We start from the raw sequence: 24,521 nt of genomic DNA, 5'->3' as shown, positions 1-24,521 counted from the left end.
TTCCTAACTGTAACATACTAAATGAAAGCTGCTCTTGCCTGGTAGCAACGGTTCTTCTGGGTGAAGAGGAGGAAGCGGGTGCCGATCTCCTCAGGGTGCCAGGGCAGGGCGGAGGATGGTCTCTGAGCGGTGGTGCCCCCCCACGGAGGCAGGTCATCAAAGCAGCCGAGCCCATCGAAACAGACCTCAGCCGCTGAGGACACGCAGGACACAGACCTGACCACATGTGAGTGTCCACAACCCCTCATGCATCCTGACACCTCGGACACATTGTTTTATCAGAAATTACTTTTTCCACAGAACTTTAGGAAAAAGACAGATGATGAAAGTTACAAACACTTCATCTTGGAAACATTAAATATATTTGTATTTAAAAGGTACAAGTTTCAAACATACCTTTGGTTTATTATGCACTTTACCAGATTATAGCTTTACGATCAAATATATTAAAACTAAATTAAGAAAGCACAACAAGAAAAAGTAAAAACAAGATACAAGACACACAAAATAAAAACACAAACAATAGCACATCACAAATTCAAAGTCATTAAACAAATACATTAGATTTCATGTTCAGTCTAAAGTGGATTCGATTTATTTTGACTGCATCCAGTTCTCTGGGAAACACACCAAATGTGTCAGGCTGAACGTGTAAAAGGAATCCTTAAGACATTTAGAGTATTTGCATTTGATTTAATATTGTATCAATAAGGAACATGGACACTTAGGCCTGAATATTGAACTGTTATAGCTTTAATAAAGAAGTGACCAGGCTGCAGTTTGTGATACTGTCAGACATGTTGGAGCTTTGATTGATTGAATTTATTCTTGATTAAAAAAAGACAAATCTCATTACATAGAATACAAATACATGAAAGCCTGAAGGCGTTATTCCATTATGGTTCTACAGTAAAACACTTCACACAGCACATGCACACAACAACACCACGGTGCAGAGCCACTTATATATTGAACCAATCAAACTCCAAGATTCCTTTACTTTGCATTTAAATACAGTGTATACTGCTGTATATTGTATTTACGCTCAGTGTATTTATTCTTATTTATACATTTGACATCTCTTTACCTTTACTTGTATCATTTATTTTGTACAGACTGCTGATAGATATGTATATAACTGACTGTTTGCACTTTGGTTAGACCCTCTTAATTTCTTTACACTCTGCTTTTATTATGTATTGAGAATAAAGTAATCTAAACTAATCTAATTTCAGTGAAAGCAAATCGATAAATCCAATTTACCATATGCTGTTCCGATGAGGAAAAAGAGCAGACTCCACATGTGTGACATCTGTGGACATGAAGGGTTTTTAGTTGTTAAATAAAGGAACAGGGTGATGAACAGGCTGATGTTGTGTACTTACCTTGAGTCCAGACCACAACGTTGTGAGCCCACTGGTCAGCCCTTTAAATACTGCAGCCAGCTGCCGGTGTGCCACGCAGCAGTGGGAAACACACAGGTGAGGCACACATACATGTAGAGGTGAGGAACAGGTCAGCAGTTACATGTTTTCTTCACACGTGTTCTTCATGCTCTGAACTCTTCCAATGCAGATGTCCTCAGTGACTGGAACATGTCTGTTCTATATCGGTAGCTGGGGAACCCAATAAACTGTTAAACCTGAAGTATCATCATCAGCATATAAACATTACATAGACATTACACCACACGATTATACAGTTAACGCTAAAAGCCTTTGTTGTCACTGTAGAAAAATATACAACAAGGTTTTGGAGTGCAACCCTGTCCCAGTGCGCAGTAACAAATACAGACAAACAACAAAAAAAAATTATTTATTTTAATCGTTTATTTGGTAGGGACAATGCACATCAATGAACACTTAAAACAATAAATGTGCCAAGCGTAAATATGCCGGATTTAGCTTTGAGCTACTTTCCATCCGAAGTCCCTCACATAAAACATTTAATCAATCAATCAATCAATGTTTATTTATATAGCCCAATATCACAAATGTTACATTTGTCTCAGTGGACTTGACAGTTTGTACAGAATATCAGTATGACAATACGACACCCTCTGTCCTTAGACCCTCACATCGTACAAGGAAAAACTTCCAGAGAAAACCCACAGTTTAAAGGGAAAAATGGGAGAAACCTCAGGGAGAGCAACAGAGGAGGGATCCCTCTCCCGGGACGGACAGACGTGCAATAGATGCCGTGTGTAAATTGAAAAGATAATACATTTGCAACATAGGTAGTCCAAATGTTTGGAAATGCATGTGTGTATAATAGGAAGATGAATCCACGAGGATATCCATCCAGGACTTATGATCCAGGACCACAGCCACGACTCAAGATCCAGGACTCGCGATCCATGACACAGGACCGCAGGATCATCCATGACTCCGGATCCCGGCGTATATAGATACCAAAAAGAAAGACCTTTGGGGAAGCTGGGTTAATCGGAACATGAGAGTACACAGGTATAGACAGAGAGAAGGAAGAAGTAAGATGTCCCCCGACAAACTAAGCCTATATCAGCAAAACTAGGGGCTGAATCTAATCAGCCCTAACTATAAGCTTTATCAAAAAGGAAGGTCTTAAGCGCACTCTTAAAAACGGATAGGGTGTCTGCCGCCCGAACACAAACTGGAAGCTGATTCCACAAAAGTGGAGCTTGATAAGAAAAGGCTCTGGCTCCCATTGTACTTTTAGAGACTCGAGGAACAACCAACAACCCTGCATTCTTGGAACGCAATGCCCTAGTAGGACAGTAGGGTATAATGAGTTCTTTAAGGTAAGATGGCGCCTGCCCATTAAGGCCTTTGTAGGCGAGAAGAAGAATTTTAAATTCTATCCTGTGTTCTATAGGGAGCCAGTGTAAGGCAGCCAGAACAGGAGTAATGTGGTCCCTTTTTTCTAACTCTGGTTTGTACACGAGCTGCAGCATTTTGAATCAACTGAAGAGACTTGACTGACTTCTTTGTACACCCTGATAATAAGGAGTTACAATAATCCAGCCTTGAAGTAACAAATGCATGGACTAGTTTCTCTGCATCGTTTTGAGGCAAGATATGCCTGATTTTTGCAATGTTACGTAGATGGAAGTAGGCAGTCCTTGAAATTGATTTTATGTGGGTGTTAAAGGATAAATCCTGATCAAATATAACACCAAGATTCCTTACAGTCTCACTGGAGGCCAAATTAATGCCATCCATAGTTAGTATATCTTTAGATAATTTGTTTCGTAGATTCTTCGGGCCAAGTACAATAACTTCAGTTTTGGTCGTGTTTAACATCAAAAAATTTAAGGTCATCCACGTTTTTAAGTCCTTGAGGCAGTCTTGAATTTTATTTAGATGATTAATTCCATCAGGCTTGATTGATAAATATAGTTGAGTATCATCCGCATAACAATGAAAGTTTACAGAATGATTCCTTATAATATTGCCTAACGGAAGCATATATAGTGTGAACAAAATAGGTCCAAGCACTGAGCCCTGTGGCACTCCATGGCTAACTTTGGTTTGCATGGAAGATTCATCGTTGACACGTACAAACTGAGAGCGTTCAGATAGATAGGACCTAAACCAGCCTAAAGCAGTTCCCTGTATGCCAACTAAGTGCTCTAGTCTTTGCAATAGGATATCATGGTCGATAGTATCAAATGCAGCACTAAGATCGAGCAAGACAAGAATAGAGACAAGTCCCTTGTCTGAGGCTATTAGAATGTCATTTGTGACTTTAACCAGAGCTGTCTCCGTGCTATGTTGTGTTCTAAAGCCAGACTGAAGATCTTCAAATAAATCATAGTTTTTTTAAGTAATCACACAGCTGTTTTGCGACTGCTTTCTCAAGAATCTTTGAGAGGAACGGAAGATTAGAAATAGGTCTATAGTTGGCTAAAACCTCTGGATCGAGGTTGTGCTTTTTAAGAAGCGGTTTTATCACTGCTACTTTGAATGATTGTGGAACATAGCCTGATAATAAAGACATATTCATAATATTTAATAAAGAAGTGCTAATTAATGGAAAAACTTATTTTAACAGCTTAGTTGGAATCGGATCTAAGATACACGTTGATGGTTTAGAAGAGAGAATCATTGAATTTAATTGTTCAAGGTTTATGGCTGAAAAGCATTCTAGTTTACTACCTAGTGTAATATTAGAACTTACGTTTCCGGGAGCTGTTGATAACACTATACTGGTCAAAGGCAATAGGTAATTAATTTTGTTTCTAAGAGTAACAATTTTATCGTTAAAAAAGCACATAAAATCATTACTACTGAGTGCAATGGGAATAGAAGGCTCAGTCGAGCTGTGGCTCTCTGTCAGCCTGGCTACAGTGCTGAAAAGAAATCTTGCATTATTCTTATTCTCATCTATTAATGAAGAGTAGTAGGCTGCTCTCGCTTTACGCAGTGCTTTCTTATATTCATTGAGAGTAATATGCCAAATTAAACGAGATTCTTCAAGTTTAGTGGAACGCCATATCCTTTCAAGTTGTCTCGACTTTTGCTTTATTTTGCGGGTTTCGGCATTATGCCATGGAGCTAATCTATGTTGTTTTATTTTCTTCTTTTTCAAAGGAGCAACAGAGTCTAATTTTATTCGCAGCGCATCTGTAGCACTATCAACAACATGATCAATTTGGGGTGGTGTACATTTTGTATAAGTTTCCTCCCTTACATTCAGACATGCTATCGAGTTAAGTATTGGTGGAATCTCTTCCTTAAATTTGGCTATAGCACTAACAGATAGGATAATTACTTTATCTGTTTTAAGTACCAAAGTTGATAAAAACTCAGAGAATTCTGATAAGAATTCTGATAAGGACCTGGTGCACGGTACACTGTAACAAATAAGATTGGCTGCAAAGTTTTCCAGGTCGGATGCGTAAGACTAAAAACGAGGCTTTCAAAGGAGGTATAATTTAATTTTTGTTTAGTATTGATAAGTAAACTTGAGCCAAAGATTGCTGCGACTCCACCTCCTCGGCCCGTGCCTCGGGCAATATGAGTATTGATATGGCTGGGTGGAGTGGCCTCATTTATGCTGACATATTATTCATGTCTCAACCAAGTTTCAGTGAGACAGCATATATCAATATTATAATCTGATATTAAATCATTTACCAATATTGCTTTAGATGCTAGAGATCTTATGTTTAAGAGACCACATTTAATCTTCCTGCTTTGTTGCACTGTAGTAGTTGTTACATTTACTTTTATTAGGTTAATATGTATGACACCTCTATTAGGTTTTACCTTAAATTGTCCTTGGGCAGACACACACACCGTTAATATTGGGTATTTTATTGGGTTCGGGATTCCTATGGATAACTGCCCAGGAGAGAGCGCAGAGAAGCGTGTAAGACTGCGACTCTGCCTCCTGGTCTCAACTCCAGTTTGTCATGGATTAAGTCCACAAAGCCCTGAAATGTTTGCCGAAATGAGATTTGCGCCTTCCAAAGTAGGATGAATGCCGTCTCTCTTAATCAGAACAGGTTTTCCCCAGAAGGCTGTCCAATTATTTACAAAGCCCACATTGTTTGCTGGGCACCACCAAGACAACCAGCGCTGAAATGATGACATGCGGCTATACATGTCATCATTGATCAGATTGGGGAGGGGACCAGAGAAGATTACGGTGTCCGACATTGTTTTAGCATAACTACACACCGACGCCACATTAAGTTTGGTGACTTCTGATTGGCGTAAACGAACATCATTACCACCGACGTGAATAACAATCCTACTGTATTTACGTTTATTTTTAGCCAGCAGTCTAAGATGCGCCTAAACGTCGCCCGCTCTGGCCCCCGGAATGCATGTGACTGTGGAGGCTTCGGTCTCTAAATTCACGTGTCTCATAATAGAGCTACCAATAACCAGAGTTGGCTTCTCAGCAGGTGTCTCGCTGAGTGGGGAATATCTGTTAGATACGTGAACGGGTTGGTGGGGACCTGCGGGTTTCGCGTTATGCACCTTCTGAACAGTCACCCAGTCTCCCTGCGGCTCGGGAGTTGCCGGGGGACGGCTAAGAGGAGCTACCTTTTGCCGGTCCGCACCGGCTAACATGGGCTTTACTGTAGCTGAGTTATTTTCTAAGATGCGGAGCCGGGCTTCTATGGCTATGATTCCCGCCTCCAACCTAACAACTATACTACATTTAACACATGTATCGGTACCAGTAAAGGAGGTAGGGAAGTAATCAAACATGAGACAGTTAGAGCAGGAAATAGCACCCGAGGGTGGGGAAAGAGCCATGGCTACTTACACAGTGTGTAGCCGCACCGCTACATTTGCAGAAACGGCACGGCAGTTAGAACTGATTTTGGAAAACTGGTTCAAAACAATAAGGAATCGAACATTTTTACAACGACAGCACCAGGAGATGAGTAAACTCAAGAATACTTAGTGTAAATACATAGAGAAAAACACATTTTTATACTCTAACTGTTTGCACATCATAGACAAGGGATTTAGACAATATAAATAAATGTTCACTAAAAGTAATAAGTATAATGGAAAGTAGACATAGGCCTAAACTTGATTCAAATGTCATTACTGTAATCTGATTAGTGTGCTCTGCAGGTTTACTATTGTTCTAAGTAACAGTGGGATTTAAAATATTGGAGAAAATATGGAGATGTTCTTTCGTAGTGTGTGAAATATGTGATGCTTGAAACAGGTGTTTCAATTTATAGGAGAAAATGGTTTCCTGAAAGAGTCAGGTTGGGTAAATATGTAGCAATGGATGAAACAATTTTTAGAGGGAGTATTTGTAATATCATTAGTAGACATTAATGGTGTTGTTTAGATGGCATTTAACAACTAAGATGGATAGTATGATTTAGAAAGGGACAGAGTGGAAAGGGTTCGATTTATTTAACCTCAGTGTGCTAGATTTCTTATAGATAATGCGTCCCGAGACCTGGACTCCCCCTCTGAGTTAGAAAGGCTACGACCCCGTCCCTCCAAGCAGACAAAGGACCTAACCCAACAGGAGGCTCCTCCTTCTCCATCAAACAGACAGAGAACCAGAGCTGAAACGACAACAACAGAACTGCAGCCAGAACTATCTCCACCTGAGGCATCCAGAACCAAACGGCTTGCTGACATACAGAGATACTCTCATCAGTCCCTCAGACCGGGCATGAAGTTCCAAGCTGAGCCACGAGATTTGGCAAGAGCAAAGTGTGAAACTTGAGAGCAGAATCCGCCCTCCATATAAACAGCGAAGAGACTGTAAAGGAGGAGATGACATATAAAAAGCAGTGCAAGAACAGTGGCATGATGTGGGCTGCAGCTGTAACTGGGCCAAAGGCTGCCTAAAAGAGTTACAGCGGATGGATTCAAGAGCTGATGGACTGAAGAGAAGACAGAATCAGAGGAGTTTGCATGGTCGATTTGAAGTGAGGAGGTCAGGGTCACGGCTTGAGACAACCAGGGGAGGAGAAAAGGAAAACGGGAATGAGTGAGTTTACACATAAACACACTTATTCACAAACGCACATAAAAGAGACCACATTTAAATAACTTGAATTCACTTGATAAATACGTAAAGACAAACAGATTTATTAACCATGAATTAATCAATTTGTAAATTAAAAATAGCAGTAAAGAGGAAACTATTAAAGTAAAATGAGAAAATCACACTGAGGGAGACATGATGGAAATATTCACTTCACTTTAAGCAGTGGGTGTTGTGGAGTACAGAGTAGAACCATATGCTTCAATCTTTTCATCATGTTAACAAATTATTCTTTTAGAGATTTTTATTCACGTGTGATCTCATTTGTTACAATATTGATCACCATTAAAAGGATAGTTTTAGGAACCACTCTATAAGACACATCTGTATTTGTATGGATCATGTTAAAGGAAGAGCTCGTGCCAAGCCAAATATAGTATTCCAATCTGAAGTGTTGATTTCTCCATTGTAGCATACTTATTACCATAGGAGGGCTTTCAGATGGAAATATGAAATGACTTCTGTTTTAAAATCCTTGATAAAGGAGGGAGTAATTGTTACATGTTCGGACACCCAAGGTTCCACACACTGCTAAAGAGTTTAACGTTGTTTTTAAGTGGACCAGAATTGAAGATATATGAAATACATAGCAGAGCTACACAGATCCTAGTAATGGTTTGACTCAAGATAATAGTTATGTACACAAGTTTCTGAATTAGATCTATTAGACATTGTAATACTAATTAGGTGTAAATGAATTGCAGTATCAGTAGTACTATAAGGAAGTGAGTTTTGTACCAAGTTTCAGGAAAGATGGGAGGCAGAAGTCCAAAAGGAAAGTTAGAACCATCTTGAAAATCATAGTTGAAATCGTGAATGAATAAGGAATGGCGCTCCACATATGACATATTTTTGTTGATAAAGGGAACCCGCCTATGCTGAAATACCTCTGAAAAGACTCTGCAGAGCACGACATGGCCAAAAGACTGAGACCAAATTACCTTTGACCCTGACTGACAGTGTGACAAAAGCACTGTCAATGACTGACTCTGGGGTCAGTCACCAAACCAAACCTGACTTGACAACCAGATAGTGTGAGTGTGAATGAATGCCGGCATGTGATCAGTGTAACTGCATGATTCTAAAACAATAACTAACCAAGCATGTTTTTGGACTAACATATTATTTTGGAGCTCCAAGGGAAACGAGAGGTTTCCTAAAAATTCCATAAAAAGGGGAAACCGGACATGTGACCCGTTTCTAATCTACTTGATGATATTTTATTCCCACAGGAGTTGGCGGTTTGCAAATGTGAAACTCAATCTAAAATCTGAAGATTCTGTTTCTTTTGGGCCTGAAAGACAGAGAGAAACACTTATTTTCACTGAAGTGTTTACTGTGGAAATAATAATAATGGGTCTAAAATTGTAAACAATGTTCGTTATGTCCCTAACCAATATTTACCTGAAAGTGTTTTCCCCCTCCCCATTACAGGATTTTGTTACACATGAGTTCATGTGTAAATAGGGGGGAGTGTGTATAATGTATAATGTCAACATGTAAATGTAAAATTCACAATTTAAATTTTTTCTTTAAGGACTGAAAGAAACTTTCCGCCCCAACCCAGATGTTCAAACTGAGCATTGAAGATAGTTTTAGGATTAACCTGCTCCATATCTAGGGATAATATACTGTTTGGTGAATGTTGACATGTTTCTAATATTGATTGAGTTATAACAGGTAACACAGATGCAGAATCAGTGGCCAAGGGGCTACTGTGAGAGATCTAATTCCAGAATGGAATACCGAAAAAGTTGACCTGTGATAATGAAACAATTTTGTAATATTTCAACAGATATTAAAGTACCTGAGGTTTGAAATGTAGAAAGAACATATTACAGTTAAGCTGAAACATAGTAATGTAATGAGACAATTTAATTTTGATAACATCTTGTAACTAGCCTGGTAAAAGAAGTAAAGGCCATAGACTTTATTGTTTAGGTTATTATTATCATTATGGGGATATACATTTCATTTAAATTCATAATAGAAAGACATTTGATGACAGTATGTTGGATTTCTGTATTCATTTTTCAGCTTGATAATAGATAGGTAGAAGCAGTATTGCCAGGTGCAATCGATGGGATTTCTGCACACGATCCAAGCAGAGAATGACGTACCTTACAGGACAGACACACTCAGGAAATCATTCACTCTGACATCATCATGACTTTAGTTGTTTTTGAATCATAATGAAATTGTATTACATAACGTTAGTGTGTTTTTACCACAAACAGGAATAGTTAATTGTTATATTAGATTTGAGAAAGATTACAAGGATTTTATTTAGTTCACCAAGAAGATGTTTTTTGTTTGTAACATATGCCAAGTAGTAAGATTCAAATATCAGCAGGTTCTGAATTATTATTCCTCTGTCCCAGAACCAACAAGAATGTGGATGGAGAGAACTATATCTACTGGAGCCAGCAGAGATTCGTAAATTGCACCAGAGACACAGTAAAAGGATGACACAAACAGTTAGATAAAAACAGACCGATAGAATGGCGCTAGACTTGTTTAAATAAAGAGTAATATTTAGCTATTTTTAGATAGTTTAATCCTTCTTATACTTTGTAAAGGAACAAGTGCCTTTACACCAGATACAGTATGAAGATGATTTATGATGTGAAAGGAGGGCGTTAGACATTTTCCATACCAAGCCAATTGCTGCTATTTTGCGAAGTGACATTAAAGGTTTAAGATAGAAGTTATGCACGAATGAAAAACTTTATATTTATGATGAATATGTATTATTTGTATTTTTGACTTTTATGAGTTATGTACCATGCAATGTTCGGATGAAGAACGCATTGATTTCAATATTATTTACATACCTTAAATGGTATGTAAGGAGGGATTGTTAGAAATTAAAATCAATGTTGATATGGCGTAATTTGAATTAAATACACTATTTGATTTAAATCAGTTTTATTCTGAAAAACCGGAAGTTCTCACTATTAGCTTAACACTTTTATTCTGAAAATTCGTCACTTCCGGTTAGCATTTAGCATCTGGCGGAATCATACGATTTCAAACCTTGAACCAAGGTGAAATGACATGTGATGTTGTACACTGAGCACACTGGGATTAGCACTCATTTATTGACGCTGAATAATGTGGAGCAGGGAATGTTTAAATAACCACAGACGCTAGAATGATGCAATTTAGCTACAGAAAAAGGCAGGAATTGCATTGGACCCGCCCCCCGACAACGCCGGCCAATAGGAGAAGACCTCAGATGACAACAGGAAGAGCAAGCCAAGAATTGCTCTCTTCGACCCCCTGACCTGAACTGACCGGTCGGATGTGGAGAGCGCCTCCACTCGCACATTTCATTTTGTACACCACCGCATATTTTGTGTAATTAAATGCTGTTAACTTTTATAAGCTTCGCTTGACTCTTTTCAGTCTCTCTTGCCTTCAGGGTTCTAGAATTGCTTTCAGTGTCCAACATACATTTAACTTTTTCCACAAAGACACAGTTAGCTGTCTCAGTGGAGTGGTGAGCACAAAAAACCAAACTGCATTGGGTGGAGTGAAGCGAAACCTTTGTCTAAATGTTTGGTGATTAGTTTTGACACCCGAAAAACGCAAACGAACCAAATTCAATATCAAAAAAGTATTCAGATACGGCCAGTGGCGACTGGTCATTAGGGGCAGCCCCACCTAGTGTCAGCAGAAAGTATTAAAAATAATGATCACAACAAAATGCAAAACATTTTTTTTTTAAAAACAAAAAAAACAATAAAATATATTTTAAGATCATGTTTAATCATCTGATTCGTCTGTACATTGCTGTTTTAGTCTGTGTTCTTCTAATTAGTGTCTACAGTGTGTGCCTATTGAGCTGTTTAGAGCGACGTGGGACAAAACCCGATCATGCCCCTCCCTCTCACTGTCTAAGTGAACTGTGACTGTAAAAACGACACTGCGCATGCTCAGAGTATTGTCCTATTTAATGTGTGTGGCAAAAAAATAATGACCATAGGGGCACTGAGCTTCCATCCCCACCATACGTCATCTCACATCATTCAGAGCTGATTGGCTGTAAGTACGTGTGCCGCGAAAAGTGTGGTGTGTGAAGAGGAGACGAGAGACGCGTCCTAAAACCCGGAAGTAAGCTGCGCATGGGTTCCCTCCACAAAAAAGCAATGAGATTTCTCCATAGGATTTTAGAAAATAGCTCAAAAATAAGATCTGTGGGAAACGTACCTGTTAGATAAATGCACGTTTTGTTCAGCCGGATAATATCCACATGTCTACCCTACTTTTATAATTTTCGAATCATAAATCTATCGATTAGATTTATGATAGACTTTTGAAACTAGAAGAAGATAAGGAGGACTTTTACAAAAAAGTAATAGAGATTTTTGTCCAGAAGGATAGGCAAATGGACTTAATCTTCAAGTCAAGGTAAGACCGCAATTTTATTGAAAATGGGATCTTACTAAGAGAGAACAATTCAATATTTAAATGATAAAATTACATTTTTTGGGTATCCTTTTGCTGAACTGTCTGTTTAAAATTAATCAAGTCATCAGACAAAAAAAGCTTTTGAAAATAATATTATATTTTGATTTAGGTCACCCAAAAGCAGCAAAGAAGACCCTTCTGTTTATTCTCCGCAGTGGATTTTGCAACATGTAGTTCATGTAGTTCTCCATGTCCACTTGTTGCTGATGGTTGTGGTAGAGGAGCTGTAGATTTTGCACTATATAACAGCATGGTCAGTCGCAGTAGCTACTGTCATGCTACAGCAGTGAGCAGCAGAGGTGGGGAGAGGCGGGGCTATGGCTTAATCGTTATCAGGAAATCATCGTATAGAACGTACACACGGAGCCGTTTGGCCCCCCAAAGCGTTCCGTCCGCAGATCTATCCACCTTGGGACCAAGCCCCCAGGAAGTGCGTCGGACTCAGATGAAAATATTCGTTGTGGCCAAACGGCGGTACTACACTTCCGTTTGGTTGCCAGGCCCGGAAACACTTTTTTCCATTGACTTACATGGGGAAAGAGTGGTCGGTAAATCGTTGGATAATTTTTTTTAGACTAAATAAACTACCCAGTATGAACACTTGTATAGCCCTTATTAAAAACATTCGTTCCTCAAGTTTTAAAAATGTGCTAATAACGTTATTCTGAGAGTTATTTCCCTCTGCAATATGAACGTGTATCTAACCCAAGGGACCGCGCCGCCCGGCACGTCCATGTTACGTGTTCAGCACTACATGCGTTTATCTCATAGACTGTATATATAAAGGTTTATCTTTACCCATGGATGCACAATAAGAACGGACCCATATCGTCTTACTGCCATCCCACGGAGCTGTAATAATGGATATTGCACATGTTTGCTGTAATTCATCATTTGTAAAATATTATACTACATGGGCTGTATGATGTAAATCTAGTACCGTAAATGTTGTATTAATTAAAGTTAATATTACCGACGTTAGATTAATGTCCCTGTAGCTTCTTATTGCACTCAGAAGCTTATTGCACTTATTGCACTGTGCTTATTGGACTTATTGCACTGTGTGTATATATATATATACAGTGCAATAATTAGTTCATGCTAAATGAAGCTCTGTTGCTTGGATATCACTAGATCCTGTTACAGCGTAATATAAGTACATAACTATTGATGTGTACATTAGCATAATTACTAGCTAGCCACTAGCTGCTAACTGCCGCCTCGTTACATGATTCAGGCTGCTTTCCTGCGTTCTAAAGTGCTGTGAAGCAGCCTGTTCTCTGGCTTCAGTCTGGGTGGAAGAGCCATCTGCTGCGCGGAGCTCACTGGGTAAACTCTCCTCCTATTTACAACACTTTTGCCGACGTTTCAAGCACTTTACAAACACTATTCCTGGCTTAAAAAGCGATGTGCATCACCCTGGATCTCCAAATCAATCATAATAACAATCCGTCATGAACGCGCGGTGCTGTTACGTGTACGCAAATTGACGTGCTTGATGTGAACGAGCACTTTGGTTAAAGTTGCGCATGCGCTATGAGCGCACATACGGGTACTTCTCAGGCATGCCGGGTAATCTGTGACGTTTCGCTCTCTCAAAAGTTGGGCCATTTTATCATCATGCGCCAATGAGCTACTCTCAAAAGAAAAGGGTAACCAGTTTGTTTATAAAGTATAAATATTAGGGCTGTCAAACGATTACAATTTTTAATCAGATTAATCACAGCTTAAAAATTAATTAATCATGATTAATCACCATTCGGACTATGTCCAAAATATGCCATTTCTTTATGTATATTGTTGTGGGAATGGAAAGATAAATGCAAGAAGGCCGATATATCCATTTAACATAGCTACAGAGTAGGCCTATGTATGTACTGTATGTTTATTATAACATTGTTCTGTGTGTCAAAATGAAAGGCAGCCCACACACCTATCAATCATCAAACCGTGGGGTCTTATTTCATTATGTGTTGATTTCTATCAACACGTAATATTGTATCGATGTATATAGAGATGTACTACAGCAAAAGTATTCTCCGTCAGGACTTCCTGCAACAACACAACGCCATTATCTTGATTCTGATTGGCCAGAAGACATTATCAAAGATGTTCTATTGAGAAGACAATACTACGTGACAAAAGTTTTCAAAACCGTTTCTAGTCTTCGGTATTTCCAGACAAGTGACTACTGAAATCAATCTTACTAACTGCTGTCTGTGCAATTCTCGGCGCGAGTTGGCAGACTTTATTTTGCTTACTTTAACATCATTTTTCATGGTGGGGCTAAGCCATTTCTTGGTATGGCTGTAGCCTACCCCAGCCATACCCTGGCGCTGCCACTGGTGGGATGTATGGCACGGGCCATTCTGCACATACGTTAAATGCTTTAAATATTTTAACGCAATTAATTCAAAAAATTAATTACCGCCGTTAACGCGATAATTTTGACAGCATTAATAAATATACATTTTCAAAACAAATGGAATACAAGCTATATGTATTACTCTCACCACAGTGGCCTAATCAAAAAAAAAAATGAAATATGTCTCGTCACCTATTTTCTGTCTAATACTAAAAGGTGGTGTTTTGTACCATTTATAATGTTTTGAATTTGCTATAAAGGTCAATAATAGATGGTGTTTTTGTGTTCAATCACAGTATGTATTTACCATTTTATACCCCTTGTGTTTTTGGGTCCTGTTGAAATAAAATAGTCATGTTTTAAAGCTTGATTTACTAAAGTCATGTCAATCATCTTTGATCCCAGTGTGACACAGTCTAAAACAATTTATAACCTAGAGAAGGGGTGGCCAACCCGCGGCTCTCGAGCCGCATGCGGCTCTTTGCCTAGTTTCATGCGGCTCTTCAGTTCATATCGAATTTTATATGTGTGAATTTGGGGGAGAGACACTGACTCCTGACTAGTGTTGCACGGTGTACCGATATTTCGCCCTCTAAGGCTTTCGCTATTGGGTAATCCCTCCTGCACGTGTGCAGCACTGACAGACTTAATCCACGCCCACCTATGACATGGCCCCACCTCCGGGCTTACTTCCGTATAAATAGGAAGTAGGCCCTACCATCTACTCCCACTTTTCTTCAGCACTCCGTTGCAGAAGCACTGTCAGGCACAAAGCTCTTTTCAGAGCTGTTTACTAAAAAACAAACATTCCTGGTTCCCCTTGGCCCATCCTCCCTCTCCTCCGGTCGGGGGAAACAGGGCGTGGGCCCGGTGTCAACCCGACATATGAGTTACGACCGGAGCTCACGGTGTGAGTCCGGCCGGGGATTAGAGCACGCCAACGCGGCTCTCACTCCCCAGGTGTCGTGCACTCATTTTGTCCGTCTCCCTCTGGCCCACAGACAGTGGAGAGCGGACGCTCTCGCTGCTGCGGCCGAGGATGATTGGCTGGTCCAGGAGTCTTACTCTGTGGACCAAGCCCTTTATTTATTGGATTCGAGTGGCGGGCAGCAGTCAGGCGACTCCTTCCCCTCCATTCACGGTTCACAATGTTGTTCCCCCGCCCTGTCTCCCTCTCCTCTGGCAGGGGGAGACGGAGCGGAGGCCCGGTGTCAGCCCGGCAGCCGAGCCTAGGTTCGGCTGCCGGGCTGACGCCAGGTCACCGGGTCCCTCTATCCGCCATCACGGCTCTGTCGTCGATAGGCGGTATTCTCCAGGAACTCCCGGAGATCATCGGAAAGGCAGCCGCCTATTGAGATCTCCCCGTTCCCCTGGTTCAGGAGAGCTCTCCTCCGGATGACATAAAAAAAGCTGCATAAGCGGCTGCCTCACAGCCTGTCGGCTGTAAGGGATAGACAGCCTGTCGGCTGTAAGGCAGCTGGGCTCACGGCTCAAACCTTCTATCTTTAAAACCTATCGGTTAATTAGACAGGCCGGGTTTTTTTTCCTATGTCACATATGTGCCTCCTACACAAACCTCCGCTCATTCCTCAAGCAGGTTTGAGCGTGAACCTCAATCTTCGGTTTACGAGTCTTCTACTAAACGGCGACATGATGAGAGCCGCTGTGCAATACAGCGTGTGGAGGTGCATAAGCCAGCTGTTTGCTACCTGTCGGTTAGCAGACAGCGGGGCTCGCCGTTTGAGCCGGCTGTAACGTTTGGTTAGCGCGTGTTAGAAATTAAAATCAATGTTTTAATGGGGAAATGTAGTTTAAACATGCCGTCAGTTTTAATGCTCTTTTATACTGAAAAAACAGAAATTCTTGTGCACAAGCAGTTAAGCTTTTATTCTGAAAATCCTTCATCTACGGTTAGCATTTAGCATGTGGCTAATATACGATTTCCTGAAGAGGTGAATTTAGTAGCGAAATGATATAGAGTGGTGCAAACCGAAGCCTACTGACTTAACACTACAACTATAGATGTCGAGATACTACCATGCTGAATATTAAATGAAGGTACAGTTTATTTGAATACATTATTGTTTACAGACGAGAGTAGCATGTGACAACATCCGGAATGACCGGAAACCAAACGAGCCGAGAAGTATTGTTTAGAGTATTGATTACAGCGTTTAGAATGTGTTAAATGAAAAGTGATGAAAGAGAATATGAGGAGAAACGGCGTGTTAAGCATATATTGAATGTGAAAAGAACCTATCCTCTGTTTAAATGCAATAACGGACATTGGAGACGAGGCGAGCCGGCTGGCGGGGAGGAGCCAGCAGAGGATATATAACAGCACCGGAGGAGAGATCCATTCTCTTCTCTTCCCTATCGAGGAGCGGATCACAGCTGTTTGTCTGACTGAACAATATCATGCTTGTGACCAACCCGCGCCTTTTTTAATTAAAGTACCCAATTGAACTTTCACAGAGACTCCATTTAGTCTCCTTTTAAAGCTTCTCTCCTGGTCGGGAGAATAACGAACACAGTTAACAATCTGGTGAATTCCCTGACGTGATCCCGCTGACCGAGGAGAGAAAACCAACCGGCTGTTTCCTGGAGACGCTTGCAGCCATTCGACACACAAGAGCTCAAATCAATCGGTAAGAAGATGCCTGTTATGACAAAGATTCTTCACTAGTTAAACTAGGCAAAGTTAGATTTGTGTGTTTGACGGCAGCCGGCTGATCCTGAAAATAGCTGTGCATTTTAATGTTAAAACAACCCAAATTGATAAAATAATCACTCTAAAACCACGAGGCGTTGTTTTGTCACAAGCAGGGTGAGTTCACACTTTCTTTTGTTCCATTAACCCTGCATGCTATTAACCACGTGTGGGTGTTAAATTTTAAATATATAGTGTGTGGACATTGTACTTCGGATAGGTGCCTTGCTGCTTTCACATAGGTGTCTCTTGTTACGTTAATAGTTAGTTAGCCTATGACGTAAGGGTATATAGCCCATTTGACGATTTTTGTTAAGATCTGGAGACATAGCGAATCGGTTAAGGGCCGAGTAAGTGAAAACCAGCGGGGCATAGTGAATCAACTCAGGGTTAAGACCGAAGTCAGTGCTTTAAAGAAAGTCCTTTTCAAGAAAGGCTTGGTTAAGGTCTAAGCCTTTATCAGTGGTTAAAACTGTTCTGTTTAAAAAAAGATATTGCGGGTGGGTTACGGTAATCGGAATTACAACAGCAGTGGAGTAATAAGACGACGGTCTATTATCAGTGGCTGATAGGTCTCCATATTGGTCCCGGTTTGGCGTGTCCAAATAGCAACAGTTAACCATAGTCGACTATAAAGTCAAATATTACGTGAACAGGTTTATAGCTAGTGCGTAAAGGTTCCTAACTTTAAGTGATGATATCAATAAGATAAAGCCCATAGTCGACTATAAAGTCAAATATTACGTGAACAGGTTTATAGCTAGTGCGTAGCCTAAGGGTCCCTAACTTTAAGTGATGATATCAATAAGATAAAGCCCATTTTTTCATAGTAAACTAGATAGAAATGTTGTTATTTTAAACTAAGCGTTGTTTTGGCTTGAATTTCAGGGTTTATAATACCACACCAGTGGTTTACTTTGTTACGGTTCGTTTAAAGATCACCTCGCCATTGTTTAAACTCCCACCTGAGAGCCGCATGGACAAATCTCTTTGTCTACAGGTCAGAGTGCGAAATAATCGGGTGCCATCTTGTTTACACCCCACATGTGGAAAAACAAAGACAGGGCAATCGCCATTTCGTGAAATGCAAATTCAATTTGCTCCTTTTGCTTTGAATTTGCACTTACACAGAGCATCCACCAATTAGAAGTAGCAGAGTAGAACATTTAGCAGACTATTTTTGTAATTATGAGAAGGATACAGATTACAAGTGATGTTGTTCCCCCACACAGAAAACTATTGTGTCCACACAACTAGTGAGGTCAAGAAGACGGGCTTCCACCCAAAATATGCAAGGGGCGGCGATACACCTGACGTGAAGCTGTCCAGACCTGAAAACAGAAACTCGATTCTGCTGTGGTGAAGTCTGGCTACAAAGGGAGGTGTCCGATAGGGTCGCTTTTCTCAAACCAGTGAAGAAGTCAACAAGAACCCAGCAGAACTAGAGAGTGACTGTTAGTGGGAGAACTGTGACGGAGCGACAGAGACTGGCCCAACATTTTCCAGCCAGTACATAGATAGACCCCCTCAGAAGACCGGGGCTGTGTTTAAAGGGGAACTTCATTTATTCTTAGCCAGAAGTGCAGTTTTTAATCAAACAATTATGTGATTTATGGAGTCAGATTACATTTTTCTCATAAACACAATTTTATAATCGGTCTGAAGTGTCTGTTTTAAGGCATGAGCCGCAGATTAAATAACATAACACTGATGAAGAAGTTGTAGGGTTTTTACAACAGTTTCAAGAATCAGTCTTTATTTATTTATTCTTGAGTAACTTTACTGATTTATAGTGTAGTGCGTAAGGCAATATCTAATTTGAGTGAGGGGCACCAGCCCTTCATGCAGGTCACCCTCTGTGAGAATAGTTCATATTTTCCCTCCAGTTTGGAGAATGATTATTTTATCATATGTTAGTTCAGCAGTGTCAACCAATTTTTGAGACGAATTAGCGACACCAGGGGTATTGTTTTTCGCAGCAACGATGATGCATAATACCATGACAAAAGCCATAATTGAAACAAGTAAACTATTAGAAGTGCTAATGGGAAATGTTTTGTGAATATGCATTTATGCCATCAGAAAGCCATACATCATATGATATTTTTGTACTTCTTGTGAGTACACGGAGAATTTATATTTATTTAATGCAACGTTATGGGTTTTACATGTCCTGTTCATAATAGGGTAATCATTGCAATATTAATTGAGCATTTTATGCTCAAAGGAGGGAGTGTCATGATTATACAGATATGTTGATTTCAGTGACGTAGTTAATAAATAATAACATGTAGTTGACAATAGGTCTCATAACAACAAGAGGTATGCCAAAGCTTGGGCCTTCTCCAAGGAGGGAGTGGTCCAGTTTTAGATATTAGACAAATAGAAGTGGATGAATATGTCAGAACTCTGAGTAATATTATGCAAGTTTTGTCTACACAGCAGGCTAGGAAAACTAAAGAGATACCAGACGAGACACCAGAAGAGACTCCTGTTCGGCCAGGTGGTTGGGTGAGGGTGAAGGTTCACAAAAGACAGTGGGCTCATCCCCGGTGGACGGAAGCGTGAAAGGTTGTAACAAACTTCACACGCGCTCCGGTTTAAAGGTAAAGAAAAAGGAGCAAATTGACACCACCTCACACATTGTCACCCTTCACTGGCGACTTCCAGAACATTATTGGGAGTTAGGACTGATTTGGCAGAGCTGGAACAAAACAATAAATAGAAATAAGATAAAGATAGAAACAGCTCAAAAGACAAATTGTCTATAGATTTTTATAGATTGTACATTAATGTGAAAACCTATTTTTTTGTTTTACATCTGAAAAAGAGTCCAATGTTTTGTATGTTATTTTTGGACTCATTATTTAAATTCTGTAACGGACACAACCAGGGATAAAATAGAGATGATGACGAGAACAAAGCCAAACCAATTGTGGGGTCCCCTAGGGATAAGAGTCAGAATAGCATTGTTGATTGTGCTCATTACACTTGGCACCTTGTTGGTTGGATGGGGAGTACAATATCAAGTAAAACATGGAACCATTAGTTCACTCATAGAGAATGCCCACATCACTAACAAGACTCCAGCTGAGTTTCACAGACTTTCACTTATCCTCAGAGCCAAAAGATCAGCTGAGCAACAAGAGGAGGAGTTAGAAATACTCGTTCCCAAACAAGAGGCGGTTATAATCAAGATGATTCACCCCCCTATATGCAGTTCTTGTATCAAATGATGAGATGGGTTTAAGTGATCGGGATATGTAAGTGATGGGGATTTACAGATTAGGGGAATCTCTAAATACACTGGATCCATGTTTTAGTCTGTACCAGAAACACCCCCTGTTAAGTTTATGAACAACCGACCGGTGACCTGAGTAGAATTATTGAAAATGATTACAGTTGAAACAGGCTACTAACCCAAAAGTACAGCTTTGTACGTACAAACTCTATGAACAAAATTTCCTAGCAGACAGTGGCGACATTGCAGATATGTCCAGTCACTAAAGTTACTTATGTTCTAAATAACAGTGAGATTTAAAGTGATGGAGAAAATATGGAGACGTTCCTTTATAGTGTGTGAAATATGTGGTGCTTGAAGCATCTAGGTATTTAAATGTATGGAAGGAAGTGGTTTCCTGAAAGAGTTAATTGGAGTAAACATGTTACAGTGGGTGAAAACAATGTTTAGGGATATGGTACAATTATTAGAAAACATTAACTGGGCTTAGATGACATTTAACATCAAAGAAAGATAGTATGGTTAGGAAAATAGAGTGGGAAAGATTGGATTTATTTTTACCTCAGTGTGTTAACTATAGATAATGCTTCCCGAGATCTCTCTCTCTCTATCTCCGCCTGTCAGAACGCTACGACCCCAACTTCCAAGCAGACAAAAGACCTCACCACGGAAGACTCCTCCTCCTCCATCGAACAGACAGAGAAGCAGAGCTGAACCAACAATGACAAGACTTTATCCAGAACCATCTCCACCTGAGGAATCCAGAACTACAGGTGACATAAAAGGCACACTCTCATCGGTCCCCCACAGGACATGAAGTTCCAAGCTGAGCCACAAGATTTGGACACAAGAGCAGAGTGTGGGACATGAGAGCAGAATATGCCCTCCATGCAACAAAGTAGAGACTGTAAAGGAGGAGATGAAAAGCAAAGCAGATGGGACACTGAAAAGAGTTACAGCGGAAGGATCCAAGCGCAGATGGACTGAGGAGAAGGTGAACGGAGGAGAAGACAGGCCGGAGGAGTTGGCATGGTCCGGCAGAACGTGAGGGGGTCGTGGCTTGACAACCAGAGGGGGAGAGAAGGAAAACGGGAGTGAGTGAGTTTACACATAAACACACTTATTCACCAACGAGAAATACGTAAAGAAAAAGGTTTATTAGCCATGAATTAATCAATTGGTGAATTTATAAAGTAAGAAAGAGGAAACTATTAAATAACCCTAAAAACACACTGAGGGTAGAACATATTATTCAATCTTTTCATCATATGAACAAATTATTCTTTAAGAGTTTTTTTATTCATGTGTGAATTTGGGTAAGATTTAATTTGTTACAGTATAGACCTACAGTTTAAAGGGATGGTTTTAGTAACCACTCTATAAAAGCAGACAAATCTTTATTTGTATGGAAAATGTTAAAGGTAGAGCTAGTACCAAGCCAAAGATAGTATTCCAATCTAGAGTATTGATATCTCCATTGTAGCATGGTTATTACCTCAGGAGGGAAGATTAAGGTGGAAATAACAGTTGTTTTTTGTCCAAGATGTAGAGTTTTAAAAAGACAAAAGAGAGATTGCACATTTTAATTAAAAAAAAACTAATATAATTGGGAGTAATACATGGGGGGCCTTGGATCACTCATTGTGATGGTGCATATTTTACAACAAATATCGTTCAGGGAGAAGGGGTCGCTCGATCCACCCTGCAGATGTTTTAAATCTTACTTGCAGCTTCAGAGGGAGCGCACGGCACCAGAGTATGAGTTTTAAAAGACAAGCGCCACCAGCTCCTAAAGGTCATCCATTCAATCAGTGATGACCTGACTTTTAGAGATGTTATTTAAAGGAGAAACATATCTGCCATAGGTGTAAATTCCTGAATTGAACTGCAAACCATTAATGAAATGACTTCTGTTTTAAAGTTCTTGTTAAAGGAGGGAGTAATTATCACATGCTCTAGCACCCAAGTTTCCACACACTGTTAAAGGGGTTAGCATAGCTATTTAAGTAGACAAGAATTGAAAATAAATTAGTATAATGAGTTATTGATATTCCACTGGTTCTCACACCATTTCAGGGACTTTATCACTGCATTAGAACAGACCACCCAAAGGTAATGAGAAGGAACTTTTAAGTGATGAAACTCTACAACTGTTGTAACTGACCAAAATCTTCTCCCAGAAATGACTGTCTAGAATGCCGTACCCCAGAGTAGAACGTACCGATTGATCACGACGGCCCCTTCTAGAGAACATATTACTTTCATACCTTAAATGGTATGAAAGGAGGGAGGGTACATTTCTCATGAGGAGATAATTACAAATGCTAGCAGAACAAGACGACCCACCCCGTATACAGATGTTGATGACAATGATGAGTTAGTTTAAATGATATGGATGTTCGGAGATGAGATTAATCAATGAATGTCCAGCTGATGTGATTCTTTACATTATGAAATCATGTGAAGAAGTGAGCAAAATAAAATGCTAAAATGGAGTGAATCCATTTCAATTTACTTTACACTATTCCAAGATAGTTTATTTTTATTTTTCAATTTACTTTGCCAATCCAAGATATTTTATTTTATTCTTTATTACTTTATACTATTCTAATATGGTGGATCTCATGTTGTAAAAATCATTGCTATTTTAAAATAGTTTGTTTCTTTTCACTTTGTAAAAACAAGTGCCTTAACACTGAGCGTGGTATGAGAACGGTTTCTGTGAAAGGAGGGACGAAGAAATGTTCTGATACCAAGCCATTGCTGCTATTTTGAAGAATGATATTGAATGTAAACACTAGAAGTTATGCACAAGGGAAAACTTTTATGTTTGAACACAGACAAGAATTTATTTTGTAATTTTGTAAAGCCGGCTGTAAAACCATTCCATTTGATTGTATGTTTGTTAATATGAGATATGTAATATGCAAAGTTCAGATGAAGAACTCATTGATTTCAGTATTATACACACCTTTTAGGTGTGTAAGGAGGGACTGTTAGAAATTAAAATCAATGTTTTAATGGGGAAATGTAGTTTAAACATGCCGTCAGTTTTAATGCTCTTTTATACTGAAAAAACAGAAATTCTTGTGCACAAGCAGTTAAGCTTTTATTCTGAAAATCCTTCATCTACGGTTAGCATTTAGCATGTGGCTAATATACGATTTCCTGAAGAGGTGAATTTAGTAGCGAAATGATATAGAGTGGTGCAAACCGAAGCCTACTGACTTAACACTACAACTATAGATGTCGAGATACTACCATGCTGAATATTAAATGAAGGTACAGTTTATTTGAATACATTATTGTTTACAGACGAGAGTAGCATGTGACAACATCCGGAATGACCGGAAACCAAACGAGCCGAGAAGTATTGTTTAGAGTATTGATTACAGCGTTTAGAATGTGTTAAATGAAAAGTGATGAAAGAGAATATGAGGAGAAACGGCGTGTTAAGCATATATTGAATGTGCAAAGAACCTATCCTCTGTTTAAATGCAATAACGGACATTGGAGACGAGGTGAGCCGGCTGGCGGGGAGGAGCCAGCAGAGGATATATAACAGCACCGGAGGAGAGATCCATTCTCTTCTCTTCCCTATCGAGGAGCGGATCACAGCTGTTTGTCTGACTGAACAATATCATGCTTGTGACCAACACGCGCCTTTTTTAATTAAAGTACCCAATTGAACTTTCAAAGAGCCTAGGGCTGTTATTACGCACTGTGTGAATAGCACTGCACACACCTCCGCTCATTCCTCAGCAGGTTTGAGCGTGAACGTGCCTCAATTTCCAGTTTACGAGCCTTCTCCTAAACAGAGACAGGATGAGAGCCGGTGTGAGAGGCAGTGTGTGGAGGCCCCCTCGCATTCTTTTCGTTCCGGGCCCCTCTTGGGTTGCTTCACGGGCAATGGCAGCGAGGGCTCTGACGTGGCTCGTCACCATGACAACCACAGCACATCCAGAGCATGTCGCGGTCGCGCGCTCTCAGAGTATTACTCAGAGTGACGTTCGATGGACAGATGGATAATAATAAGCAGCAAGGCTCAACGGTTAAGCCGGCTGCCCCTAACCTGTCGGTAATAGGCAGCATGGCTCGCTGCATAAACCGGCTGTCTTTAAAACCTATTGGTTTTTAGGCAGCTCGGACAGCTCTCCTCCGGCGCGTCACACCCTGCGGGGTGGTGACAGCCCTCTCCGTGATGCAGCTGTTAG

The 24,521-nt window shown here is 40.1% G+C and overlaps 1 protein-coding gene across 1 annotated transcript in view; it reads right to left on the bottom strand.

Moving 5' to 3' along the window:
- The window catches only part of LOC307043986 (inactive pancreatic lipase-related protein 1-like), a gene marked incomplete at its 3' end in the record, with an annotated part of 40,017 nt that extends 38,575 nt beyond the window's left edge, over positions 1 to 1,442 (bottom strand). Inside the window, exons 1-3 of the mRNA XM_079688965.1 lie at positions 1,386 to 1,442; positions 1,264 to 1,312; positions 39 to 193 (exon numbers count right to left, since the gene is read on the bottom strand). Coding sequence (XP_079545091.1) covers positions 39 to 193; positions 1,264 to 1,312 — 204 coding nt within the window. The 5' untranslated portion in view covers positions 1,386 to 1,442. The remainder of the gene's footprint in view (positions 1 to 38; positions 194 to 1,263; positions 1,313 to 1,385) is intronic.
- Positions 1,443 to 24,521: the final 23,079 nt, after the last annotated feature.

This window comes from Notothenia rossii (genome assembly GCF_949606895.1).
Source record: "Notothenia rossii genome assembly, chromosome: 6".
Classification (NCBI taxonomy): Eukaryota; Metazoa; Chordata; class Actinopteri; order Perciformes; family Nototheniidae; genus Notothenia; species Notothenia rossii.
This window is presented reverse-complemented; position numbering and strand designations above follow the sequence as displayed.